Here is a 26,514-nt window from a genome sequence, read left to right on the forward strand (position 1 = left end):
TATGAATGTTTTGGAAGGGCTGCTGGAGCAAAACCAGGAAGGCAGTATTGTTCAGAGATAGGTACCTACAGGAAAACCCTGCCCTCTGGGACAGAAGCCCATAGGGAGGTGGGTTGCCCATAGCTCACACGCTCTGCCCCATGGGGCTGCTATGGTGCCTCTGCTTCCTCTACTGTTGTTACCTTGGCTGCCATGATGAGAAAGCAAGGACCTGGGCCTTTGTGGTCACTGCAGGGGCCCAGGAGCTGAACAAACCCCAGGGCATTGTCACTCACCAGCTATGTTAGGGGCCCCATGGTCACCTGCTGTTGTTTGCTGCTGCTGCTGCTGCTGCAGCCACCAGCACAAGACACTGGATTAGTTAAAAATATCAAAATAATGACTTTTTGCTCCCATTTCCCAATATTCTGTGAGTGCTTCCTATTGACAGAATGGAACCGAACCTGGCAAGGACGTCTGGGAGATACAGTGTTCAGGCTTCCAAGCCCTGGATACAGAACAGGAAATCACTAACACAAACAACACAACTCTTGGCAAATAGTAAGTGCTTGATTATTTTAACCCTCATCCTCATCATTGTTATTATTTGCAGCATACCTTGTTTTTTTTCTCTTCCTGCAACTGACAAGGAGTGGGGTCTCGATCAAATTATTTCACCTCTTCATGCTTTCATTTCTTTATCTTTAAAGAGAATGGATGAGTGCCGGGGCCACATGCAACAAATACTTTTCTTCTTTCCCTCATTTATCCAATCAACAAACATTGCTAAGTACCCTGTATCAGCCAGGCACAGAGCAGGCAACCATGGATATAAGATCAGCAAGATCAGGTTTGTGCGAAAGGTCACTGTCTCTAGTGAAATGAAAAAATGTGCTTCTTAGCCATCTTGAATTCACCCTGCTAGTTAGAAGCAAAACAAATGGACTCCCAGTCCAGTGCTCTTTCCTGTATATTTTATTACCTCTCTAATTGTTCTAGCAAAGCCCATAGTCAGGGAACATTTCTTCTTCTGTTTCTGGGTGTGCACATAACCAATAGTCCCTTTCTCCAATAAGTTCCATTACCCACTGCCCTTCATCCACCCACCCCCGCTCTGCCATCACCTGGGCCCCCATATCAACTTGTCAATGATGTAGCAGGGAGATGAGCTGCAGAGTGGGTCAGCAGCCTGGGGCCCTGGTCAGCACCTGCAGAGCAATCAGGGTAATAAGGAATGTAAAAATATGAATGCTCTGGGTCTCCATGATTTCCCTGTTTGCCCAATCCGTCACTCTGCTACCCATGGATTTCCCACTATTACTCATGACCCTAATGTGGAGTGGGAGACCCTGTGTATTCCATCTCTGATTCCTGCACGCTCCGAATGCATTTCAAATATTGCTGTGGAAACATCAATTCCCCAAGCCAAGAAGACCCCCGTTTCCCAGAAGCTACTTCTACAAACTCTAGAATATAGATGAGCCTGGCCCAATCACGCGCTGCATCTGGGCCCAGCGGATTTGCAGCACACCTGCATTGGAGGTAAATCGATTGGCGCTTCTTAATCCTGGCTACTACCAGGCAGGTTCTCTCCTACTCATTGAAGCTTAGTAGCAACATGCCCTTCACTGTAAAGAGAATTTTTTGTCCTCTCACTTGGGACTAAAGGTCAAAGTTTAAATCTATATTTAATGCCATTTTCTGAAAACTGGATTTGTGATTCCCTTTATGTTGGTATTACATATCTTAAGGGATTTCAGGGGGAGAAAGCTGGGAAGCCCAGTTTCTGAGAATGACCTTTACTTTAAATGTGTAAATAGGATGGAGCTTGTGTTTCTGGTTTTTAAACCTTCTAATTGTGCTTCCAAAGACAGCTCTGGAAAGCATGGACTGTGGTGAGTGGTTATACAGAAGCCACTTTGAAAAGGAAAGACTTTGATTTTTGTCTTATACACATGAAAGGCCGGAGGCCATAAGGGCTCATGCTCTTTTGGCCTGCTAGGGACAGTTTCTTTTGAAGCTTTGTACCTCCAGCCACAGTGATCCCACATTAGAATATGCAAATAGTACGGCCTTTAAGTGTCTCGGAAAAGGGAAAGTTCAAATTTACTTAATTCTATTTTTCCTCTGAATTTTATAAAACATTATTGAAGTGGCATCAGAATATCATTCAGAATGTCAGTTTTAGAATATTTCAAATATTTACCTAAAGGTTTTTTAACAGCAGCTTTTACAGTCTGAATGTGGCACTAAAAGCAGATATAAAATCGACTTTTTTTGTACTTCATAAGCTCACACTTGCATATTTAGAAGGTAGGGATAAGGGTCTCTCAGTTTGCCAAGTATCTCCAGCCAGGATTAATGGATGGATGGCTAGATAGACAGATAGGATAGATTAGATAAAGAGAGATGAATAACTGTAATAATAAATATGCCATGATAAACTTATTTTTAAAAAAACAGATCGACCCTCATATTATTATCACATAATCCCCAGCTCTCAGACTCCTAAAATTTGGCATCTGTTATTTTGAAACAAGATATGATTTGTCCTCCCTGGCTATACGGAAAAGAAGGGTGACTATAAAATTATATTTTTTTTATTACTTAACACCATTGTAAAATCTGGCTCTGGGAAATTGGCTCTCTGAGTCCTACCAGATTCTTCTGCCCTCACACCTCCCTGCCACTCCCACAGCAAAGGTAAGGCCCCCTCTGCTGTCAGCCACTGTCTGGATGCTAACTCTGCACATTGATGAAAACTGTGAGGACATCACAGCCCAGGCTCAATTCAAAAGTGACAGGACCAGGTCACAATCCCCAGCCTTTCTGACCCAAAACCCACATCCTCCCTCTTTATGCCACTCGGGTGCAAAGTGAAGCTCACTGGGCCTTCAACTTGGAAAAAAAAATGACTTCTTTACAGAGTGAGCCATTTCTTGTAGCATTTAATTTTTTTACCCTCATTCACCCATGTCTATCAGATGCCTCCTCCATCAGAAAGCAAACTCCCAGAAACAGGTTGTGGTAGATTTAGGCTGGTGTTTGCAGTCACTCTAATGACCAGATCAGGTCTCTGTGTGGTAAGCACTGAGCTGGCCAGATGGACCAAAGCTGTACATGCCTGGGGCACATTTGTTCACAGTTTATAGCCACAGTGAACTTCAGTTTTTAGAGAGACATCTAAGTACCCTCTTTATGACTGCCCCAAGCTTTCCTCTGCCTCCTGTGGTCATACAGGCCTTAACTGCCACCCTCCCACCTGCAACTTCTGCCCCCCAAACACCCCCTAGGGAGGAATACAGCCCTTCTCCTGCCTGTGTCCCTCCGTTGATTTCCTGGTTGGTGTTTGTTTCCTCATTCTTGCAAACTGGGCTCCCCCCACTGTCTTCCCATCTTTGTTCCCTTGCCCCCGAATAGCTGTCACTGCAACCACTGTTGACCCTAGACTTTCCAGAATGCCTCCCCTCCTCCCCCTGCATCCTTTATTTAACGGTGGCTGCCTTAGGCGAAGCTGATTAATCTCACCTCCTCCATGGCCACGCTTTATTCCCTGGGGCTCTGTACTACCTCTGCACTTTGTTTCCAGATGACCTCCTCTATTCCATCACTTTTAACTGTAGCAGACTCAGGGAATGTCTTACACACACACGCGCGCGCGCGAAACTTGAACATACTCTCTTCCCTCTATTCACCACCGTGTCTCTCCCAGCTCCTCCTTCTTTTAAGGAAAGTTGCCACCATGTCAAACTACAATCAAGTTTTATTGTCTTTGCCTGAGGCCATTTTCTTCCTCATTCCCAACTCCTCGTCTTCGAGCCTAAGGTACTCATATGATTTATCATATTGAGACTCTCTTTTCCTTAGGATCTCCAGGAATCTTCCACTTCATTCTCAGCAAAAATGTCTTAATTCAGGGTCCTTGTCTCTTACATCTCAGCGAGTGTAATGTTTGACTTTTCATGATGTAGCCCAAGACAAAAAACAAGACGGTCACATTTAAGGCAACCTTGAGGGGCTCATGTAGTTGTACAACACATTAGAAGCACCTTGTTCATGGTGGATATTTAATAAATTTTGAAACAGGGAAGAAATAGTTAAGAATGTGGTCCCTGGGCCGGGCGCGGTGGCTCAAGCCTGTAATCCCAGCACTTTGGGAGGCCGAGACGGGCGGATCACGAGGTCAGGAGATCGAGACCATCCTGGCCAACACGGTGAAACCCCGTCTCTACTAAAAATACAAAAAACCTAGCCGGGCGAGGTGGCGGGCGCCTGTAGTCCCAGCTACTCGGGAGGCTGAGGCAGGAGAATGGCGTAAACCCGGGAGGCGGAGCTTGCAGTGAGCTGAGATCCGGCCACTGCACTCCAGCCTGGGCGACAGAGCAAGACTCTGTCTCAAAAAAAAAAAAAAAAAAAAAAAAGAACGTGGTCCCCGGAGTCAGGCAGACCAGGGTTCAACTTCTGCCTACATCCCTTACAATCTCTGAGACCCTAGGGAAGTGACTGAATCTCTCTGAGCCTCACTTCCTCTTCCATAAAAGATAAATTATAATCAGAGTAGTTCTCTCCTGGGCTTCTTGTGAAGATTAAGTGAAATAATGTGTGTGAAGGCTTAGCCCCAAGTCTGGTACAAAATATTAGTTGAAAAATATTATCTTTTATTAATTATTAGGTTGATGCAAAAGCAATAACAGTTTTTGGCATTACTTTTAATGGCAAAAAGCGCAATTACTTTTGCACCAACCTAATAGCATTCAATAAACAAAGAACAAACCCCTTGGTTTAGAGCCGTAGCCTCTTACAGCTTACTTCTGAGTCTAATTTTTGTTTTTTAAAATCTCTGCTTATTTCTAGGCTTAATTGACCAAAAATGATTACCATTGCCTCCTAGGCCAATTTCTAGTTTCTTGCTTATGCCATACATTTTGGGTCTGAAGTTCAACAGGAATCAGGCAGTCTCCCCGCTTTATCTACCACTCTCAGAATTCACCTCTTCACTCTCTATGGCCTTCCACTGTCTGAGAGCTTGGAGGTAGCTAGGGGTCACGTTGGAGGACAAGCATATGGCTTGGAAAGCATTCTCTTTGACTCACTTTACCCCCCACCCAGCCCTATGCATTGTATAGATTTTTAAGCCAAACACATGAAAGGCATGAAATTCTTCCACGGAAGTTTCACCCCCAGTTCAACTCTTGTAATTAATTGGCCAGTAAATTCAATCAAAGAAACAGGGAATTCAGTTCAGTCATAGGTTTAGATTTTGCTCCCCACTTTTTTTTGGTTAGTTGTGGCTGAGCCACCACTGCAATTGAGACAAAAGAGTTGGATCTGGATTACATCAACCGCCTTTAAGCACTTTCAAGGAACTTGCCTTGGCTCCAGAGGGCTAAGAAGTAGGCATTTCACTACCTTTTCAGCAAATGGTGATTTTCCTTGTTAGCCCCATAAAGTGAAAGTTCTAGCTGTTCCTAGGAGAAAAAAGAAAAAAAGAAAAAAGGAGCTCAGTTTCACTGTCAAGGCCAAGAACTGGAAGCCAGAACACTTAGAGCTCTTGGTTCTGTTGCATGATTAATTCTCCATGAAAGCACTTAATTTTCTCTCCCTCATCTTCTACATCTGTAAAATAGGAGTAAGCAATGCCCTAGAGTTGCCAGAGATCAATGGGCAGGGACAGGCATTAATGAGGCAGCATACGAAATATTCAGTGAGATTCTTGGATAAGGAGTTACCAATGATTACATGCTTGCTTACCAACTTCCAGATTTAGCAAATTTGTCGTGTTAGTGCATACTAAAAATTAAAGGATAGCAAGAGGTACAAATTTAATTTGTAAAAACTCTTCAATTACTGGTTTGGAAATGCCCCTTGGAGATACAGGCTTCATTCTGGCTTGCTTTTCAAACTCAGTCACTAACCACAGGGTGTGAGGGTCCCGCTCCTGCAGTCTTCAGGGCCATTGGCTCCACTCTCCACCCCCAGCTTTGTGCTATAGCTTCCAATCTGATTTCACAATAAAAGGTCACATAGCTGCCTTTGGCTGCCAAGTTTCAAATATACCCTGATATTAACCCTTTAGAGGCTACAGCGCAGTGGCATTTTTCTCAGGGCTGTTCCAGTATTCACATAATGGGTCATCTAAGTCCCAAGAATATGCCTCCCCTCCACTCTCCACATAGGACTCCATAAAGCCATTTCATTGAATGAAAATGTAAGATGCCTAAATGTAAGATGAGAATGTAAGATTTCCTAAATTGCTATTTTTGTGAAGAAAGTTGTGTTGTAATGTTCCACCCTCAGAGTGTCTTAACCAGTGAGCATCTTGTAGACAGTCCTTCCCAGACATCCTGCAACACCTCACCCCATCCCCTCCAAAGTCTCTGGGGACTGAAGAAGGCTAGAGCCACCAGCTTTCCTCGGAGAGGGGATCTGGGCCTTGGGCTTCCTGAACCTCATTCTGACTCTCCTTCATGTTCTTCTTTATCCTGCTGCTTGAAAAAGCCAACTTGGAGCATACATGGACAAGCTCCAGAAAGCAGTGTGCTCTCATCAGTGAGCCCATCTAGTGAGGAAGCCAGATGGAGTCAGGCCTCTGGACCCCCGTGGAGGAACCAGGCCAGCAGTCAGCTTAGAATGTCTAAGGAAGGAGATTCCAGCAGCCAATCTAACCTCACAACCCCACAACTCCTCCCTGCCATGAATCACTCTTTCCTTGCTGGTCCACAGAGCTTTGGTGCAGCCCTTCAGAGACCCAGGTGCATTGCTGACGTGCCTGTCTAGCCCACTCCCCTCTGAGGCCTCGTGGGCAGTGTTATGATTTTCTCTGTGCTCCTCTGTACCTAGCACCGTGCCTGACACTTGAGAAGCCCTAATTGTCAGATGAATCAACAAAGATAAAATATCAGTTGACAATTAACCTACTTCAAAGGATGAACAACTCTATTTCTGGAAACTGTATTGAAGTAATTGGTTCACAGATTAAATTGCTAAAGTGCTTACTGGACAAGTGAGTGAGTGACTTTTTTGGCACACTTCATAGTAAGTGACACATCTTTGACCAGTCACCAGGAATGTGAGTTTATCCACCAAGCATTTATTGAGACCCGCATACGTGCCCAGGACTGTTCCAGTACAGTGGGGGAGGGTAGCAGGGAAAGGGAAATAGACAGAATTGTGAGTGCTGGGTCCTGTCCTCCAGCATCTTCATCCTAATGAGGAATAGATCCAGAAAGCCTGTGGCAGAACACTTGGGACACTCCAAGCTGGCCCCTCAACCCTGGACAAACTTGCTGAGATTTAGACATGGCTCAGCCAGCCAGATTTGTTCTGGGCACAGTGTCTCGGGACCACATCATGTCACAATGCAGTATGGTCACATCATTAAAACATCCAGACATGCCTTCAACCATTATGTAGCCAAACCAGTGTCTGTGGGGAGATGAGTAGTTTCAGTGAAATCACAAGTCTGAGAGCAGAAATGGCAAATGAAGAACTTCACTGAGCAAAACCCCTGGAAAAGCCAGGGGCCCGTGCCAGCCTCTTCCTTCAGAGAGCAGAGCTGTTACCGTTTCCTCCCACCTGCCTAGGTTTCCTAGCTTCTCTTGAGAGGTGGGTGTGGCTAACACATTAAAAATAATAATAATAACTTGGCACCTATCCAACCCCCCTTTTCTTCACCTCTGTCTGCTATAGCAGCTGGAAAATCTAGATATGGTATTTCCCAGCCGTCCTGGTGATCTCCTGGCCAACAAGACAGAAGCACAAGTCAGCTGGAGGCTTCTTAGAGAGTTTCAGCTCTCCTGACACCACCCTTACCCAAGCCCTTTTTCTGTCTTGAACACAGACATGACCACTCAAGGTGAGGCAAGCCTCTTGTGAACATGAGAGAAAGGTTAACATCAGCAGAGACATTGGTCCCGACACCACGGAGGCCAAAGCAGCCTTCAGATGTCTTGTTATGTAAGAAAATACAATTCTGTTTAAGTCACTGTTACGTTTTCTGTTATATGCAGCTAAACACATTCCTAACTGGATCAGAGAGTTTAAAATTTCCTTTTCTTTATATGAGGAATGATCAATAAGATAGCAAAAGTGAATAACAAATAGGAAAGAGGAATATGGTAGCAGAGAAACTAGTATCCCTGAGACGCACGATGACATTTATGGAACAGCCCATTGTGACTCACTGTGGATACAAAGTGGGCCCTTTTCCTGCCTCCCAGTTAACACAGCGTAGAACCTTTTAAAATAAATAGTGTTTTTAACAATAAAACCTCATTTAATCATCTAACTATCCTCTAACTAGAACTCTCAAGTCGTTGGACAAGCTCATGTTATTCATGACCAATATTTGGACTGTTGCTTTCAAGTTTTAGAAAGCACTTTTATATCCATCATCTGGCATCATCTCTGCCACCTTTATCAGCCCCTTAAATACAGATAGGCACAGGAGTGCCTGCCTGGCTTTAGAGAGGCAATCCTTGAATCTTCCAGAAAATTAACTTATTAGTCATCATATGTGAAATATATTCTGGTTTTATTTTTTTAAATACACTTTTGTTAGGCAATACAGCATAGTTGGTTCATAGGAACATTACTCATCAGAGCCACAAAGTGGAGACAACCCAAATGTCTATCAACTAATGAATGGATAAGCAAAATGTGGTATAATTATACAATGGGATATCATTTGACCATAAAAAGGATTGACATTCTGATACATACCACACCATGGCTGAGCCTTGAAAGCATCTTGCTAAGTGAAAAACAAGCCAGACACAATGACTATGTATTATATGATTCCATTTATGTGCAACATGGAATAGGCAAACTTGTACAGACAGAAGGTAGATTAGTGGTCACGAGGAGGGGGAAGAGGGAATGGGGAGTAATGCTAATGGATATCAAGCTTCTTTTGGGGTGATAAAAGTTTTCTAAAATTAGATAGTGGCGATGGTTGTACAACTTTGAACATACTAAAAGTTGCTGAATTATACACTTTAAAGGGTTTTATGGTATGTAAATTATAACTCAATGAAGCTGATATCTTTATCATATCTCATGATGGTATAAAGCCATCTTCTTGGGTTTGAATCCCAACTCTGCCGCATATTGACTGTGTGATTTTACTTAACTTCTCTGAGCCTCAGTTTCCTCTTCTGTACAGTGGCTGTAGTAAGATACCTTATCTCATAGGACTGTTGGGAGGATTAATTAAAACATATAAATTACTCAGAATTGTACCTTTCACACAGGGAACACTGTGAAAAAGTATCTGCTGTTATTATCATCATTATTCAAACCTGGGATTTTGATTTGACACAAAGACCATTCTTTGTGCCGAGCTGTGGATGAGTCTGTTTAGAATTTATAGATGACTTTCTGGTGTGGAGTTTGTCCTTTACCTTGTCTAGTTGCTATTGAAGTGGGTATCTATTTTGTGCTTGGTTGCTTGTAGGTACAAAGGTAGTAATTTAGAGCACAAATAAATACAACCCAGGTCTCAGCAGCTGGTGATTATACACACACACAGCAAGCTATGATTTTGAACCCTGCATATATCTCCAGAAAGGAGCTTGCACGAGTCTGCAGTTTGTTGTTGGAGCGTCTGTGGGCACCAGGTGTCCGCATTTCTTTCCTCTCCTACATCTTCTTCCTTTCCTTCCTCTATGGCTCCCACAGAGCTGCCTAAAGGAGCCCCTGCTGCCCCAGGACAGTGAGCGTCCCCAGAGCGCCATTTCCCACCCAGGCTGCCATCTGTGATGTGCCCAGAGCAGGCTGTGGATCCTTGCAGGGAAGAGGAGGATAGAAGCTTCCATGGCTGCAGGATCACCTGGGCCCCAAAGCAGTGGATCCATGCCAAAATCTCACCTTCTCAGGAGAGCAGCTCTCCTGTGCTCCGGCTCTTATTCCTCTAGGGGTGGGTTCAAACCCTGTCTGCCAGACCAGACTCAAAATAGCTGTTCCTGCATGCTAGCCAGTATCTCCCTTTTCCTTCTGCCTCTTTCCCAAAGAAAATGTTACCCAGGCAGTTAAAGGAACAGTCACAAACAGGTGCAAATAAGGGGTGAAAAGTGGGCGTGTCTACACTAGCAACACCTGGGACCCAGCTTGACCAGCCAAACTCTCTATCCCAATGTGGATAGAGAACTACCATCTTGACATTACATGGGAATGAGGTGTAACAGGGCAGTCTTTTAAAGGAGCAGGCATCACTGATCATTGAATAAATAGTTATTGATCACATGCTATGGCCTGGCACTAGAGTGGTGCTAGGGATATCATTATGAATAAATGTAGAACTGCCTTATTCCTCATTTGCAATGAGGAGAAACAAAAGATGAATGTTGAATACAATTTTCTTTTCCATTGAAACATCAATGGTATGCTACCACATTTGGATCAACAAGACACTTTCCCAGCCTGGCCCCTCCAATTCCCTCCTAGGAGAACCAGAAAGATAAACATTCTTTTATATGAAGTTGACATGGTTTTATTTTCATGAACTAGGAGTGGCCTTAATAGACAACAGGCCCTGCTCTCCAGTCACTGCCAGAAAGAAGAGCTACCGACCTTTTATTCTGAAACCACATCCCCAAATACTTAACTGACTCCAGGTTCACAGTCCTATGCAACCGTTACCTTTTGGCCTATAACATGGCTAAACATATTTGATGCTTCTCATCTAAAACTCCAGGACAGCACATTAAGCATCTAGTTGCCAGGTGGTCATGCTATACTATTCCTCTAGGATAATGAAAATTCTCCTAGGACAGGTTGTGGAACCCACCTAAGAAACAGAATAAAATATTTTGCGAAGAGTTTTAGTAAGCATGATTGAAACAAAAATGAAAAGATCTAATTAATCCTCTGTTAGCCAGAATATTCTCTACCTCTTAGAATTCTGGTTGATTGAAGTTTTCTTATGCCCTCAGGGTTTGTCATAACCCACTCAAAGTATTGCCCAGCAAGTCTTTATGGGGGCTGCTCCAACGTTTGAGTGGTGCATACTTCCACTTCTGATATACACCCCAAAGAACTGAAGTGAGGACTGGAATGAATATTTATACACAAGCACATGAAAAGATGCTCCAATTCACTAATCATTAGGGAAATGCAAATCAAAACCACAATGAGACACCACCTCACATCCATTAGGATGGCTATTAACAACAAAAAAGCCAGCTGAAAATACCAAGTGTTGGTGAGGATGTAGAGACACCGGAACCCTTCTGCACAGTTAGTGGAAATGTAAAATGGTGCAAGTGCTATGGAAAACAGTATGGAGCCTCCCCAAAAAATCAGAAATAGAATTACTGTATGATCTGGAAATTCTACTTCTTGGTATATGCCCAAAACAATTGAAGGCAGAGTCTGGAGAAAATATTTATAGACCCATGTTCATAGTAGCATTATTCACAATGACCAAAAAGTGAAAGCAACACAAGTGTTCATAGATGGCTGAATGGATAAACAAAAGATGGTATGTACCTACAACAGAATACTATGCAGCCTTAAAAAAGAATGAAATTCTGGTACGTGCTACAACATGGATGAACCTTGAAGACATTATATGAAGTGAAATAAGTCAGGCACAAAGAGAACAATATAGTGTGATTTCACTTATATGAGGTACCTGGAGTAGTTAAATTCATAGAAACAGAACGTAGAATAGAGGTTACCAGGGGCTGGAGGGATGCAGTGACCAGAGCCTGGAAGGAGTTGTTGTTGAATGAGGAGAGTTTCAGTTGGAAAGATGGAAAAGGTCTAGAGATGGATGGTGGTGATGGTGGCCCAATGATGTGAATGTACTTAACGCCATTGAATTGTACACCTAAAAATGCTAAATTTGTTATTTATATTTTACCACAGTAAAAAGAAAATTAAATAGAAAAAGAATAGGTGTACTTAGAATGCCTCTTGCATGGATATGAGGAATGATCACAGTAAACTCTTCTCTCCACAGCCTTAAGGTCTTTCCTTTTCCTGGCTTGTTTATGCCTTAGAGGATGCTCAGCCCCATGGTCTCTATTCTTATCATCCAGTAAGGAGTGTCTAAGTGGCACTGCTGCATCCACATGTAATTTACAAAAATAATATTTCAACCTTACTATTGGTGCTGTCTGTGGCTGCATGCTGAATGGGAATCATTTCACAAGGTTCCAGCTGGCCTTCCTCAAAAGATAAAATCCTGTAAAGGATGATTTCTGGGATCTACTAAGAAGAGCATAATGAAGGTTGTAGAACAAACCAACTTAAAAAGGTGGTGGCGGGGGGTAGATATTGCCAACTTGCAGAAATTCCCTCTACCCCCTTTACACCAAAGGAGCCATATCTTCATCTTGTAATAAATGCAAACTCGGAAAGGCTCACAAGCCCGCCTGCCTCTTCAGCTAATGACAGCTTCAATTATGGGGCCTAATCCTGCATTCCTGACACTCCCCTTATCCCTGCATAACTTCCAGGAGAGTCAAAGGGCCCTCTGCCCTGGCCCTGGTGAGGGAGACATTAGTTGTGCAGGAGCAGTGCCTGGGGCGTGCTGGCAAATTTAAGGGTCTGTTCATATAACTGCACACACTTGGAAGCCTTAAATCCTCATACTTTGACTCTTCACCTATTACTGAAATAAAAAGCCACAGTAACTCCATTAAAAAGTATAAAATTCCTCTACAGGAAATGAATACTAGTTTGCTTCCAACTTACATTGGTTTTAGGTTTCTTCTTCCCACCCCCTTTTTACTTTTAATGTTGGTGTTCAATTCCATGGAAAATATTTTCTATGAGGAAAAAAAAAACAACAACAAACACAAGCACCATGCAGGGTCCTTGCATTTTATTTACTAAACTAGGCAAAATGTCTTTGATTTGCTAGCTCCTACTCCCTGGTAAATCAGTGGGAATTCCTCACAAATACAAGGTTGGCTTAAGTCACCCTATGGGGACACCTAACGACCTCTGGCTTATTGAGAAGTGGCCTTGTTTTATATACTAATCATCCACCCAGCTGTATTAGTAACGAGACTATAACTCATTTTCATCCTAGGCACTCACTGTGCATTATCAGTCTCCTAATTAATCCCAGACAATTCAAGGGGCACGTATTCTTAGTTCTGATTTTCCTCATTGCTCCTCCAGCCAGAGAATCAGAGAGTCGGCAAACAGAGGGTCGTGCTCTGTGTCCCGGAGGCATGCCCCTATGTCCCAGCCCAGAGCCCACTTCCCCCCAACACATTCCCTCTGGACTGGGGAAGCCCTGGGAAGCAGCGCACCTCTGCTGCTCTCTGAGGCAGTGGGGCTTCCTCAGGGGAGAAGGAACCTGGGGTCAGCAGACATCCTGCAAGCCTGCTTAATGGACACAGTCAACAGCAGCTTCCCCAGAGGCAGAAAATAAATTCAAAGCATTGGTAGACAGCAAGCAGGCTGGGCTCTGTGCTCTGGGCGGCTGAGACTCCCACACATTTGCCTCAAGCCCTCATTGCATTCACCTTTGTCTCCTGGGATGCAGGGGAGTGGCTCCAGCCTCCCCTCCCACCTCTCTGAAGAGACAAAAACAGGTAACACATTCCTAGGCATCGGTTAGGAAGACACAAGCAGTTGTACATTTTCAATCATTTAACTGCTTATTTTTGATGTCCCCAGTTAAAAGGGAAAAGTGGCACCTACAGTAGCCAAGCTCTCAGCTTGAATGTGTGATCTCATTTTATCTTCACGTAACCCCATGAGGTAAGTACTATGAGCCCCCGTTACAGATGAGGAAACTTAGAAGCTACGTATCTTGCCCGATATCACACAACTGGTGGGTAGATGAGCTAGGCTTTCAATCCGGGCCTGCCTGAGCACAAAGCCCATCTTATCCTGTACAACTCCATTTCAGGTTCTATGCCAGAGAAGAATCTGAGGGTTCATGTGCTTGAAAACATGTTCATCTATGAGTGTCTAGTATTGCTAAATGGAGTATAATTGCTTCTGCTTTACTTCTTTGTAAAAATCACCATAAATCATCCCTTGGCCTCTCTTTCTCCCCAGGTTCTGAAATCTGGCAAGGTGAGTATTAAACCATGAGCACTGGCATCTATAAACACCTTCAAAAGAGGACCAGTTCTTTTCACTACTGGGGCCCTCCAATGCTGGGAAACCTTCCCTTGTTGGGTTTAAAGGAGCACTAGGACTTAGGGTCAGGAGCTCTGTGTTCAATTTCTAACCTCCCCAAGCCTTGGTTTTCTCATTTTTTTTTTAATACTTTATGTTCTAGGATACATGTGCATAACATGCAGGTTTGTCACATATGTATACATGTGCCATGTTGGTGTGCTGCATCCATTAACTCGTCATTTACATTAGGTATATCTTCTAATGCTATCCCTCCCCCCTCCCCACCTCAGGCCCCAGTGTGTGATGTTCCCCTTCCTGTGTCCAAGTGATCTCATTGTTCAGTTCCCACCTATGAGTGAGAACATGTGGTGTTTGGTTTTCTGTTCTTGCGATAGTTTGCTGAGAATGATGGTTCCAGCTGCATCCATGTCCCTACAAAGGACATTAACTCATCCTTTTTTATGGCTGCATAGTATTCCATGGTGTATATGTGCCACATTTTCTTAATCCAATCTGTCATTGATGGACATTTGGGTTGGTTCCAAGTCTTTTCCTCATCTTTACAATGGAGATAATAATCCGTATATTGCTGCTGTCTTTGCAGGATGGTTGTGAAACAATAGTCCTCAGCCTCCTTTCTAAGCTTCTATTCTAATCAGTCAGTATGTTTTGGAAGGCCTCAGTAAAGCACTCTTGAGTATCTCCCTTCTTATTCCATCTCCCTAGGCAATTCTTGTCCACCCCAATAGTGAGGATGTCAGCACTCCACCCAGCTGCCCTGGGATCTCTTTTTAGGGTTTCTGTGCGCCACCCCTCACCAGCTGTGGTGTGGTTTCAGCTGCACCTACAGCCATTGGAGGAGGAAGAGGTGGAGGAAGATTGCCCTCAGGGATTGCCCATGAGTTTGCATAGCCCCTCCCAGTGAGGTTCCTTTGCAATAGTTGGGGAAGCTGTGATTTATTCACCAGAGCCCCTGAGAGATCAGGCTATAGCCTGTCCTCTGCAGGGTTCACCCCTTGATAATACCTTACCCTGAGGTAACCCCATGCTCAGCTTCTTCCCTCCCCCTGCTCCACTCCCCACTCCCTGACCAGTCTCCCAGGGGAACACAGCCTTAATAAGTAACTTGTACATGACCCCTCATCTCAGGGTGTTTCTAAGGACCTCCTCCAAAAAAAATAATGGTTTCTGTTGCACCTATTCCAGACTTCTCTGAGCTCCAGATCCAAGAATTGAAATTTTTCCTTGACATCTTTCATATTTCTCAATGGCAGCCTCAAGATCAAACACCCAAAACAGAACTTGTGATCTTTTCACGTCCCCAGTGCCTTCCAGTGTTCCCCAGCTCAGTGACCCCTCCTTCTGTCCCCTCTCATCCATCTTTCAAGGTGTGGAAATCTTGGAATCTCTCAAGGCTTTCTCATTTTTCAACCTACCTTCCTCCTCCCCAATTCCATACAAACCATCTTCAAGCTCCTATCATTTTCACCCCCTAAATGTACCTAAAATCTGTAAAATTCCCTCCATCAACTTCTACCACCACCCTATCCAAGCCACCATCAACTCTTCTCAATATACTCATAATTCCCTCTAATAGGTTTACATACCTCTCTTTCAGTTTCCAGTATTAATGATCTTTCCCATCTAATCATACCACTTCCCTACACAAAGCTCTTCGGTAGATTTTTATTGTTGCTAAGCTAAGCAGAAGACTTGTGGCGAGGCCCACTAGGCCGTGCATGGCGCCAGCCTCACCTTTCTTTGCACTCTAGCTCCGGGTACTTGCCTCCTTCAGTTCTTTTGACCAGAATGCTTTCCCTCTCCTCTTCCTTTTCATTCTTCCCAGCCCTCCACTCAGCTCAAGCATCGCCTCCTCATCTCCCTGCCTAAGATGAATTCCCTATTTAAGATTCCGATAACACCATGTACACCTTCTTCTTAAGATCTGCCACTGTTGCAAGAAGTTGCAGTCAAATGATTACCAACACGCATCTGTGTGGTCACGTGGCTCAGCAACCCAGGTACAAGTGCTTTGAGAACAAGGGCTACATGGGTTTTTTTTTGCCACTTTATCCTCAGTAGCACCTAGCAGGCACTCAGTGAACTGCATCATGACTAAGAAACTGCAGCACCACATGGAGAGGATTTTAGGAGGGGTGTTTCCCTCAATACAAGCAGGGGCAGTGTCTCTTTTGTCACTGAGCTATTGCTGTTGCTGTTCTGCCTCAGGCTGGTGTGACCCAGAGAATCAGAGGATTACGCTATCAAATGATGAGTTATTCTCTCTGAAGACAGAAAGACATGAAACACATTGTAGGCATCAATTCCAAAACATTGAGCCAGTATTAGCTCCGTTTAAAAAAGGAAGACACAAACAATTGCACATTTTCAACCATCTAACTGCTTATTTTTCAATGACCCCAGTTAAAAGGGGAAAGGGGGAAAGAGGCAATTGTGGAGCGCCTACAAGTCAAGCTCTCAGCCCTGAATGCATGATCTCATTTTATTGTCACAGCAACTCCATGAGGTCAGTACCACGAGTCCCATGTTGTAGATGAAATTGAGAAGCTACGTATCTTGCCCAGTATCACACAACCAGTGAGGAGATGAGCTAGGCTTTCAATCCGGGCCTGCCTGAGCATAAATCCCATCTTCTTGTCCTGTAGAACTCCTTTTAAGACTCTACTTGAGACAAAAATCTGGGAGTTTGTGTGCTTGAAAACGTGTTCACCTGTGAGTATCCAGTATTCCTAAATGAAGTATAACTGCTTCTGCTTTATTTATTTGTAAAAATCATTATAAAAGCTTTTCTCTTGATCGAATAGTTACTATATTTTGAAAGAGTGTGATTCAAGGTAGAGACCATGAGTTTGTATACAACAAGGACCAGGTAGTATTTATTTTGCACGTGCCCTGAAGCTAGTAGGTGCTCAATAAACATTTGTGAAATGAAATTCAACTTCTCTCTTATTGAACTATTGTGTTAATATGAAATGTTAGAGATTTGTGGTTCCATTTATTTTCTTCTCTCAGCATTCAAGACCAAGAGTTTTTGTTTTATGAAAATTAAATAATGTATTTGGAAGCATAGTAGTGACATTTTTCTCTTTAATTGCTGCATGACTCAATCACAGTATTGCAGAGTGTGGGAATGGGAAGGACTCCATTTCAAGGAAGGTGGGTGCTTTTTAGCAGGGAAGCACATCTGCGCATCTTCGTGTTTTACCCCATTCACTACACAGAATCTGTAGAGCCCAAGGTAAGCAATATACCTGAAACCGATTCTATGTCTAGGACTTCCTGGCAGGCCACAAGCAGTGACCATAGCCTCAGTGTCCCTGTGACAAGGGAGGCTGTATGTTTGGAAAGACAAAGGGCGTCCTTCCCATTTCCTCCAGGAATCAGTGTTATATGTGTTGTATGCTTTATACTTCTTTGTTGCCAGGTTTGTCTTGTTGAAGTTTGCCTTGATTTGACAACACTTACAGTCTAGTCAGATTGAAGGGGACAGAAGAGAAATATCGAATTCTCAGCCTCGGAAAAGGCTCTTGATAATGTCACTCAGAGCCAGCATTTTGGCCACACTGTATGCTCTAAACAATGCCTTTATACATTAACTTTAGGACTGAAGCCTGCTGTCCTCGTTCTAGATGTTCTGTCCCAGATGTTTCCTCGTCCTGGTTCAGATCTCAACTCAATGCCATTTACCCTGACCACCGGTAGGGGCAGGGCTTTGCACAGTTATGCATTTGTTCCCAAGCTCTTGTCAATCTCTGAAATTACCTTGTTTATTTTTCTGTTTAGTTATCTCTTTCCCCCACACTAGAATGTCAACCATGCAAGGGCAGGGATCTGTCTTTATTACTCCTGCCTTCCTGGACCTACAACATGCCTGGCACATTAAAAGCACTCAAGATTACTTGTCATATTGGTGAATGAGTAACGATTTCATCTGAGCATCACGGTCCGTTTTAGGGCAAGGGAATGCTCACCTCCGTTTTAGAGAAGAGGCACCTACATCTCTGTGACACTCAGCGATTAGCCTGAAATCACAGGTAGGTCTGTAGCAGAGTCATGACTTGAACCCAGGTCTTCTGTCTATGATCTGGGAAGCAGAGTGAACTTTTGCCCAAAAGTTAAGTCATGCAGGTACTCTTAAAAACAAGGGCCCCATCAAAGATGATCAAATGCGAGCTGATTTGGGTATAAAGGCCTGATTCAACCCTGAATCCGTTCCCTGTACCAGAGATGAAAACTCATCTACAAGATGAACTTGCAGGTGCGGCCAAAGACTGCTTCCTGCACCAGCTTCTGCGTTTGTGCACCAGGACCTGCACTCATCCCTCCGTGGCCTTGGCCTCGGGCCACACTGGCCTCTGGGTCCCTCATTCCAGGAGGCTCTGGCCTGACTCTAGACTTTCGGCAATTTTTCTGATGTCCTAATTTCTTGATCACCTGTGCTGACACGATTCTGATTTCCTTCAATATGTCTTTTTTCCACTCCTGGGAAATTTCTGTCTGCTCCAGCATATGTCCCCATCTTCCTTTGTGAAAAGAGAGGCAAGGAGCGGGAGTGGGGGAGAGCCGTTTAATATTTTTGAGCGATGTCTTCATATTCTGTCAATAAATTGCCTCTGCCAGCTTTTAGAGGCCCTGTTGGCTGTTGTACTGACCTCTTGTTCCTTCTGTACTTGAAAAATGCCTTATTATTTATCTTAGCCTCTCTCGCAATCTTTTCATTCCTCACCTTTGCTTTCCTTATCATGTTTTTGCACTTTAACTTTGTGCTATAATTTCTCTAGCTGAGTCGCTGTTTGATTCTTTTTTTTCATACTTTCTCGCTTTCCTCGTTTTGATTACTTCCCCTACCACACCACATCCTCTTTAGAGCTATTTGCTTGGCCTATTCTCTACACTTCTTGTATTTGTTGCTAGGTAGCACGTATTTTCTTTGGGCAGTTTCTATTCATTTCTCTCTGATTACACTCTTCCATCGGCGGCTGTTCTTTTCAATCTCTTCGTGCCCTTGGCTTTTCTTGGTAGGAGCTGACTACTTTATTTGATCTGGGATCTCCTGCATGTCCTTCAAAGAGGGTCCTGTCTGCTGAGCCTTATATGGGGTGTGTATTCGTTTGCTAGGGTTGCCCTAACAAAATACCACAGACTGAGTGGTTTAATCAACTTATTTTTTCACAGTTCTGGAGTTTGGAAGTCCAAGATCCAGGTGCCATCAGGGCTGGTCTCCTTCGAGGTCCCTGTCCTTGGCTTGTGGAAGGTCACCCTGTTGCTGCCTCTTCACGTGGACTTTTCTTTATGTGAGCACATCCCTTGTGTCTCTTTTTGTGTCCAAATTTCCTCTTCTTATAAGGACACCAGTTAGATTACATCAGGGCCCACCCTAACGGCCTCATGGCCTCATTTTCAACTTAGTCATCTCTTGAAAGGCTCTAGCTCCAAACATAGTCACATTCTGAGACACTGGGAGTTAGGACTTCAACATGTATATTTAAGGAGACATAACTCAGCCCATAACAGGATAAGCAGTAACTCCTGACATTCGATCATGGGTCAAGAGGAAGCTAGGTGCCTCAGTTTACATGTCATCCAAGTGTCCCCAAGTCAAACTGCCTGTGGGTACAAGTGGAGTCGCCTTACAGTAATATTCTACAGATACTGGCAGGCCCTCAAGCCCTACCAAATACTTTTCTGCATACTTCAGTGAATCTCAGAGAGTGAATCCCACTAACAAGACAGTCAGATGAGAATGGTATCCTCTGAACTCCTCAGCCAATGCTTACCTTCTGGATGTCTCTGACCACTTGGCACTAGTACTGATGCTGGGCACCTCTGCCACTTCTGCTGGGCATTGCCATTGGCTGGCACCACCTCCTAGGTGCTGCCAGACACCTGCAGTGCCATGGTGCAGACTGCAGTTCTTAAGATCCCAAAGCCACACCACGAAGGTGGAAGGCAGAAGCCTTTTCACCTTCCATACTGTGCTTTGTCCTCAGGTGCCAAGATAGTTATGACCTATGCCACACGTTTTCTCGATCTTTCAGTGAAGCACCCTGATTTAAATTCCAGCTCCCCTTTCTTAGTATTCAGGCAGGAGTCCATGCAGCTTGAGACAGGCACACTCAAACACTGTGTGCTTCTCTGCCATTGAGGTGACATACATCTGCCAATTTTATCATCCGTTAGAACAAGTTCTCCCATGTGTCTCCCTGGTACCTCCTGCAAGAAGACTTGGGGTAAACGCACTTAGCTACGGCTATCAGCTGTGGACTCAATGTTTGTGCATCTCCCCCAAATTCATATGTTGAAATCTTAACCCTCAATGTTGATGGTATCAGGAAGTGGGGCCCTTGGGAGGTAATTAATTCATGAGGATGGAACCCCCATTAATGGGATTAGTGCCCTTATAAAAAAGACATGAAAGCACTTGTTTTTCTCCCTCTAGTCTCCTCTGTGTTAGGATAAATGAGAAGATGGCCATCTGCAAACCAAGAAGCAGGTCCTCACCAGACATTGGATCTGTCAGCACCTATGATTGCTCTGGAACTGTGAGAAATAAGCCACCCGGTCTATGATACTTTTGTTAGAGCAGCCCAGACTAAGACACTATTCTATAGTGGTCACAGTTTAGGACCGTCTGCATACATATGGAATCTGGACACAAGTTGAGTCCAGTTCTGACATCTGTAAAATCTCTGTTCTCAGTCTTCCACTGAAACAGCATACTGAGTATGCCTCTCTCCCACCACGGGAAGCTGCAGGTAACAGACAATTACAGTGAATGGAAAATTGAGAATGAAGGTGATGGCAGAAACAACCGGGACAATCAAAGTTTATTGAGCCTTACAGGTGCCTGATGCTGTGCTATTTTCTGGAATTGCAATGGAAAACATGAATACATATGATTAAAGTGTTTACCCTTATTTTAGGATTTAAATTGTGATGAAGGATAAATTAAGATACATTTTTATAATATTTTCAGTGTTAAAGGTTTGTACAATTGCAGCACCGAGAGCCAAAAGTCTACCCTGGACGCTTATGGCAGATTTCCTGTGTTTCCAGAGTGCTCACATGAGTACATGCACCTTAGTAAATATGCCGGGCATCACCTCCCCATCCACACCCACTCACACCTTGAAAGGTGACAGTCAGCTCGGTGTGCTGGCTCATGCCTGTAATCCCAGCACTTTGGGAGGCCGAGGTGTGCACACTGCTTGAGCTCAGGAGTTCAAGACCAGCCTAAACAACATGATGAAACTCCATCTCCACAAAAAATACAAAAAATTATCCAGGCATGGCAGCAGGCAACTGTGGTCCCAGCCACCTGGGAGGCTGAGGTGTGAGGATTACCTGAGTCTGGGAAATCAAGGCTGCAGTGAGCCAAGATCGCACCACTGCACTCCAGCCTGGGTGACAGAGCGAGACCCTGTCTCAAAAAAAAAAAAAAAAAAAAAAAAAGAAAAAAGAAAAAAAAGAAAAGAAAGAAAGGTGACGTGATATACAACCTTACCCCTTCTGGCTCCAGGCACCAATTTACCAATCAGATATCAATTACTTAATCAGAGCCAGCTGGGTTCTCTGTCCTCAGAAGTAGAACACTGAGGGATGGAGTCGGGTGTGCCCACAGGATGATAGGCACTTTACCTGAAAGGTTATAGGAAATTGGTCCCGAAGTTGATGCCAGAGCAAGCCAGCAATGTCCATGAGGAAAAGAAATGGGATTCCTAGGCCACATGTAACCAGAGAAGAATGCACCTCAGGAAGACGGGGAGTGGACAGAGGCACAGAGCTTGGAGGTTGCAAGTCCCTGTGCCTCTGTCAGGAATCGACACTGGATCATGGTTTCCTGGGTCCAGTCCCCATGGTAACCCACAGCACTTCTTTCCTCTTACTTTCTGTAAAGATTCTCTGTTGTACTTCCGTGGTAATTCTCCTCATAACTTCAGCTCCTTTAACTGAACTTTTTTGCTCTGCAACCAGAGCCTTCATTGTAATAGCCTTGTGGTTACTCAACTATAGTCTTTGGTAAAATTTTTCCTTCTTTACCGTGCTCAGTCTTTATTAAGCAGCCTCAGTGTCACCTCCTCTCTGAAGCATTCCCTGACAGCTCTCTCCCTTATGATCCCTCAGGATTCTGTTCATAATCATTGTATTGCAGTGTAATTTATCTGTTTATAAACATTTTACTCCCAGACCACAAGATCCGCAAAGGCAGAGCTCTGGTACCTACAAGGCACTCAGTAAATGTTTGCGGAATTGCCTTAGTGGCTCTGAGTTGGTTCTGGAAGCAGCCTGCCAGTCAGTATGCCATCCTATCTGCTGCTCAACCTTCCAGCCACTTGAGGGGCTCTGCGTTTACACTGACTTCGCTGCCTCACCCCTTTGCTCTCAGTTCTATCTTTCCTCAGTCCTCCTAGTGTCCAGGCTTGCTTGTTTGCTGGGTCCCCCTGCTCTGTGCAAACTTGACTACCTTTGGATCAGTGACAATTCCAAGGCGACCCCCCTGGGGCAGGGCACAATCTGTTTCCCAGGGTTCTAGAACTCTTAGCTGAGTTTTGGCTCCTCTTAATGGCTTTGTGTGGTTGCCTGGGGCCCATGCTACCTGTGTGTCTGCTCATGACAGCATCCTCCACCCGATCCAGCCATCTGTTTATTTTGGCTGCATCTCCGTCTTTATGTTCCCTCTTCTGAAAAATAGTGAATGGTAGCTACTCTCTTTAATCAGCCAGAGGCCCTCACTACCTTGTCCATCAGAGAAAAATTGACTCCAGATCTGTAGCAGCTTTCTTGCATGGGAGAAAACACCGGTGCTCATTTGCTCAGGAAAAACAACAACAACAACAAAAACCTCTTGCTCTGCTGAGACAATTCTCCTTTCTGGACTGCAGGGCCCCCTAGCAAGCCCACCGGGTTTTCCTGCCAACTGCAGCTATATAGCCAAGCTGCTGACTCACCCCCTGTCAGCCTGGGGCAGGGGGTGGCGACTGGAGAGTTTCACAGCCTCAGGATGTTTACTTGCTTCACTTTCTGTTCTCTGATAGGGAAGGTTTTGCAAGAGGGGTTTCTGCCAGTGCACCTACTGTGCTATCCTCAGTACCGATAGATATGTGATTGCCTGGGAGAGCAGGGGCTTAAACACACTGGGGTTCTGATACTTTTGCCCTCACCTTGGGACACCTTTCTGGCTTCTGCTTTTGGGAGAGTAAAGAAAAAGGCAGATTCAAGTTCAGCCCTGAGAATTTCAAAACGGACTCTCTTGCCTCTCTCTCTGAACCCCCACCTCTCGTGTAGATAGCTTGGGCTTTTTTTTTTTTTTTTTTTTTTTTTTTTTTTTTTTTTTTGAGGCGGAGTCTCGCTCTGTCGCCCGGACTGGAGTGCAATGGCCAGATCTCAGCTCACTGCAATAGCTTGGGCTTTTTATAGATGTTGTGACCTTCATGTTGATTGGTCTGGAAATAAATAAAAGAGTAATAAAAGAGAAAGAGTAAGAACTTCTGGCTAAAATATTGCCTGCTGGCTTCACGTGCCCAGGCTGTTTCTGGTCCCTGCAGGGGTCAATGCTGTGTGTCCAACTGGATACACATCTGCTCAGGATGGGCCAGTATCTTGAAAGGCTCCTCCTTGCTTGAGATTAAAGAAACAGCACTCCTCTGCCAGGCAATACTTCAGACTCTCCTTTCAGCCTTTGGCTGTGGGGCAGGACATGGACCGAGAAATGAAGACAGCCTCCAGCCAGGGCTGAGAGCCCTGAGTGATGAGCAGGGGAGTGGACAGTGCCTGTCTTGACTTTCTTCCTCTCCATGGCTTGCTTTGTTCTCCATTAGGAGATCTCAGCACATCAAAATATTAGCTAAGAAGATACTTTAATCTGAGGACAAAGTGACACCTATTTAAAGTAACTTATCAACAAAGACAGCTAGAAGGTTTTTTGCACCTGACCATGTATGATACCCCAAAGCTTTTCTATGAAAAACTGATTTTGTGATTTGGGGCAGCCTGAAAGTATGTGTAATAAAAGAGAAAGAGCACTTAACCCGAGGCGGGAGCCTCAGTTTCTAACGCTAGACTCATTACTAACGATGCCACTTTGGGCAAATAATTCTATTTATCTGGCTTCATTAGTGACCTCAGTGGGAGCAGCTTTAGCAGAGAAACTGACATTGTAATTGCCAGATCCATAGGCTAATTTTCATTCCTCATCCTCCTTGACAACTCCACCACATTTGGCACTCTTGACTGCTCTTTTCCTTCTCGAGACCATCTCTGCTCTGGGCTCCTGGGACCCAGCCCCTGTGAATTCTTCTCCCCACTCTCTCCCAGCCCTTCGCACCCTCCTTCTCTATCCCCCATAATCCCCCAACCCAGCACCGCCTGTCCATTGCCTGGTGGTGTTCCCCAAAGCTGTCTCTTTTCCCCTCTTCTCCTCACACATCTGTGTCATACGTAATCCTGTTCACTCCCACGGATCCAGGCACCATCACTTTGCTGGTAACTGCCATATCTCTTCTTCAGAACTCTCCCCACCCCTCTCCCGAATGCAGACCGGCCTTTCCAGTGGCCCGGAAGATGCCCCATCTACATTGCACATTGAGCACTTCCAACTCAGTCGGCCCTTGACCGAGCTCATCGTCTCAGACATGTGTCCTACCCAGCCGTTAAACCTGAATCCTTGTGGGGCGGGTTGGGGGGGGACCGATTCTGCCCTCTATATTTCAGTCAGTTTCAGGAGCTACACTGTCTTTCAAGCTTCACTCTCCCTAACGAGATGTTGCTGCCAAATCTCCCTAAGAGCCGTTCCTCACATCTTCATGCCACTGGCTACTGTAGTTAGGTACTCAGGGGCTGTCACCCGGATCTATGAAACAGTACCAGAAAGAGTTAAGAATAAGTTTAGCTGATGTAACAGAAAGCTGAACTTGCAGTGGCTTAACCAAATAGTGATTTTTTCCTCACACAGTAAGAAATGCAGATGTAGGAGATCCAGAGTCAACATGGCCGCCCCACAATGCCTCCAGGGACCCCGCATGCCTCCTATCTTTCCAGTCAGCCACTCTTGCCGTATGGCTATCCTCGGTATGCTTGTCACTTCATGGTCGCAAAATGGTTACCTTCTTCCACATCGACATTCCAGGTTAGGAGAAAGGAAAGGGTAAAGGAGAAAAAGCAACTGCCTCCTGAATCTGACCCTTTTCAAAGAGCTCTCCCGGAAGCTCCACCCAGGGAAATGTCCCTTGACATTTCATTGGCCAGAACTGTGTAGTCTGACCTCTCCCTCTGCAAGGACTGTTGAGAATGGTAGTGGGGGTTTTGTTTCTTTTGTGTTCTTTCGCATGCAGCACACATTGACTCTCTGAATAAAATTGAGGTTCTGTTAGGAAGAAAGAAAATGAGAACTGATACTGAATAAGCAAATAACTGTGTCTGCAACAGCCTGGTCTTGGTCCCCCAGCCATCAAACTCTTTCCCTACTTCTCTACCCTTCATGTCCCTAAAAAGGGATTGGACCATATTGCTCCCCATTCTAACTATCTGTGTTGATTCCTTGTTGGCTACAGAATAAAGAACAAACACCATAGCCCACAGTCTGGGTCCTATCTTCTTTTCTGTGCGCTCCTCCTGCCATCACCCTCTCCCCTGAGAACACCCCATAGGTCCCACAGAAATCACCATGGTTTCCTCTGCCCACAGTGCTGTGCCTTTCCACATGCTATTCTAGTGCCCTATTGCCTTTCCCATCGTTGGCCATTTATTCAGCCCTCATTGCTGGGGAGGGAAGAGGCATATATCAACGCGGATTTCTTCCTTAACCTTTAGAAGACAGACCTTCCTCACACTTCTGAGTCCTCCCCATTCACTGTGGGCTCCACTCCATGGGACAAGGTGCTCAGCCTGAGAAGACAGAGCCCAGGCTTAAGTGGGTCATGTTTCCTAGAGGGTGGGGTCACTGAGTTGAAAGAGAACACAAATCCCCAAGCATGGTGTATTCCACTTCTGACTCTCTCAGAGAAGTCCTGGATCATCCCCGTTACTATTATTTCACAGCTGCTCCCTTGAATAAAGTGCCCTTGAGTGGGACATCCGTCATCTAGGGCAGCAGCTTGTCCTGATCAGTTCACCTCATTTCTGTAATTCATCCATGCAGTTGCTTCAGGAAGTTGGCTCAGCATCTTCTCAACAGACTTAGAAGTCTTTCTTGTCCTCCCTGTGGACAGCCTGAGCATAGGGTCCCAGCTCCGCTCTCATGGAAGTTAGGGTCCCCAGGCCAAAGGCATGGATGTGAATTTTTACCAGAGCTTTGCATTGTGGTATAAGCCTTCGCCAGCCATCTAATAAAATCAATGTTGAGTTTTTCATACAGCCAGGGATTCTTGTGTGCAGACAATGGTGTGCTGATCAGTGTTCAACAACTGGGTCTGGGGGCAGGGGTAGCTG

The 26,514-nt window shown here is 44.7% G+C and overlaps 1 protein-coding gene across 1 annotated transcript in view; it reads right to left on the reverse strand.

The window, feature by feature from the left end:
• The window catches only part of C16H9orf92 (chromosome 16 C9orf92 homolog), a 55,670-nt gene extending 42,930 nt beyond the window's left edge, over positions 1 to 12,740 (reverse strand). Inside the window, exon 1 of the mRNA XM_010355022.1 lies at positions 12,679 to 12,740. Within this exon, the coding sequence (XP_010353324.1) occupies positions 12,679 to 12,740 (62 nt within the window). The remainder of the gene's footprint in view (positions 1 to 12,678) is intronic.
• Between the last annotated feature and the right edge of the window lie 13,774 nt (positions 12,741 to 26,514).

The sequence above is a fragment of the Rhinopithecus roxellana genome, chromosome 16, assembly GCF_007565055.1.
Source record: "Rhinopithecus roxellana isolate Shanxi Qingling chromosome 16, ASM756505v1, whole genome shotgun sequence".
Classification (NCBI taxonomy): domain Eukaryota; kingdom Metazoa; phylum Chordata; class Mammalia; order Primates; family Cercopithecidae; genus Rhinopithecus; species Rhinopithecus roxellana.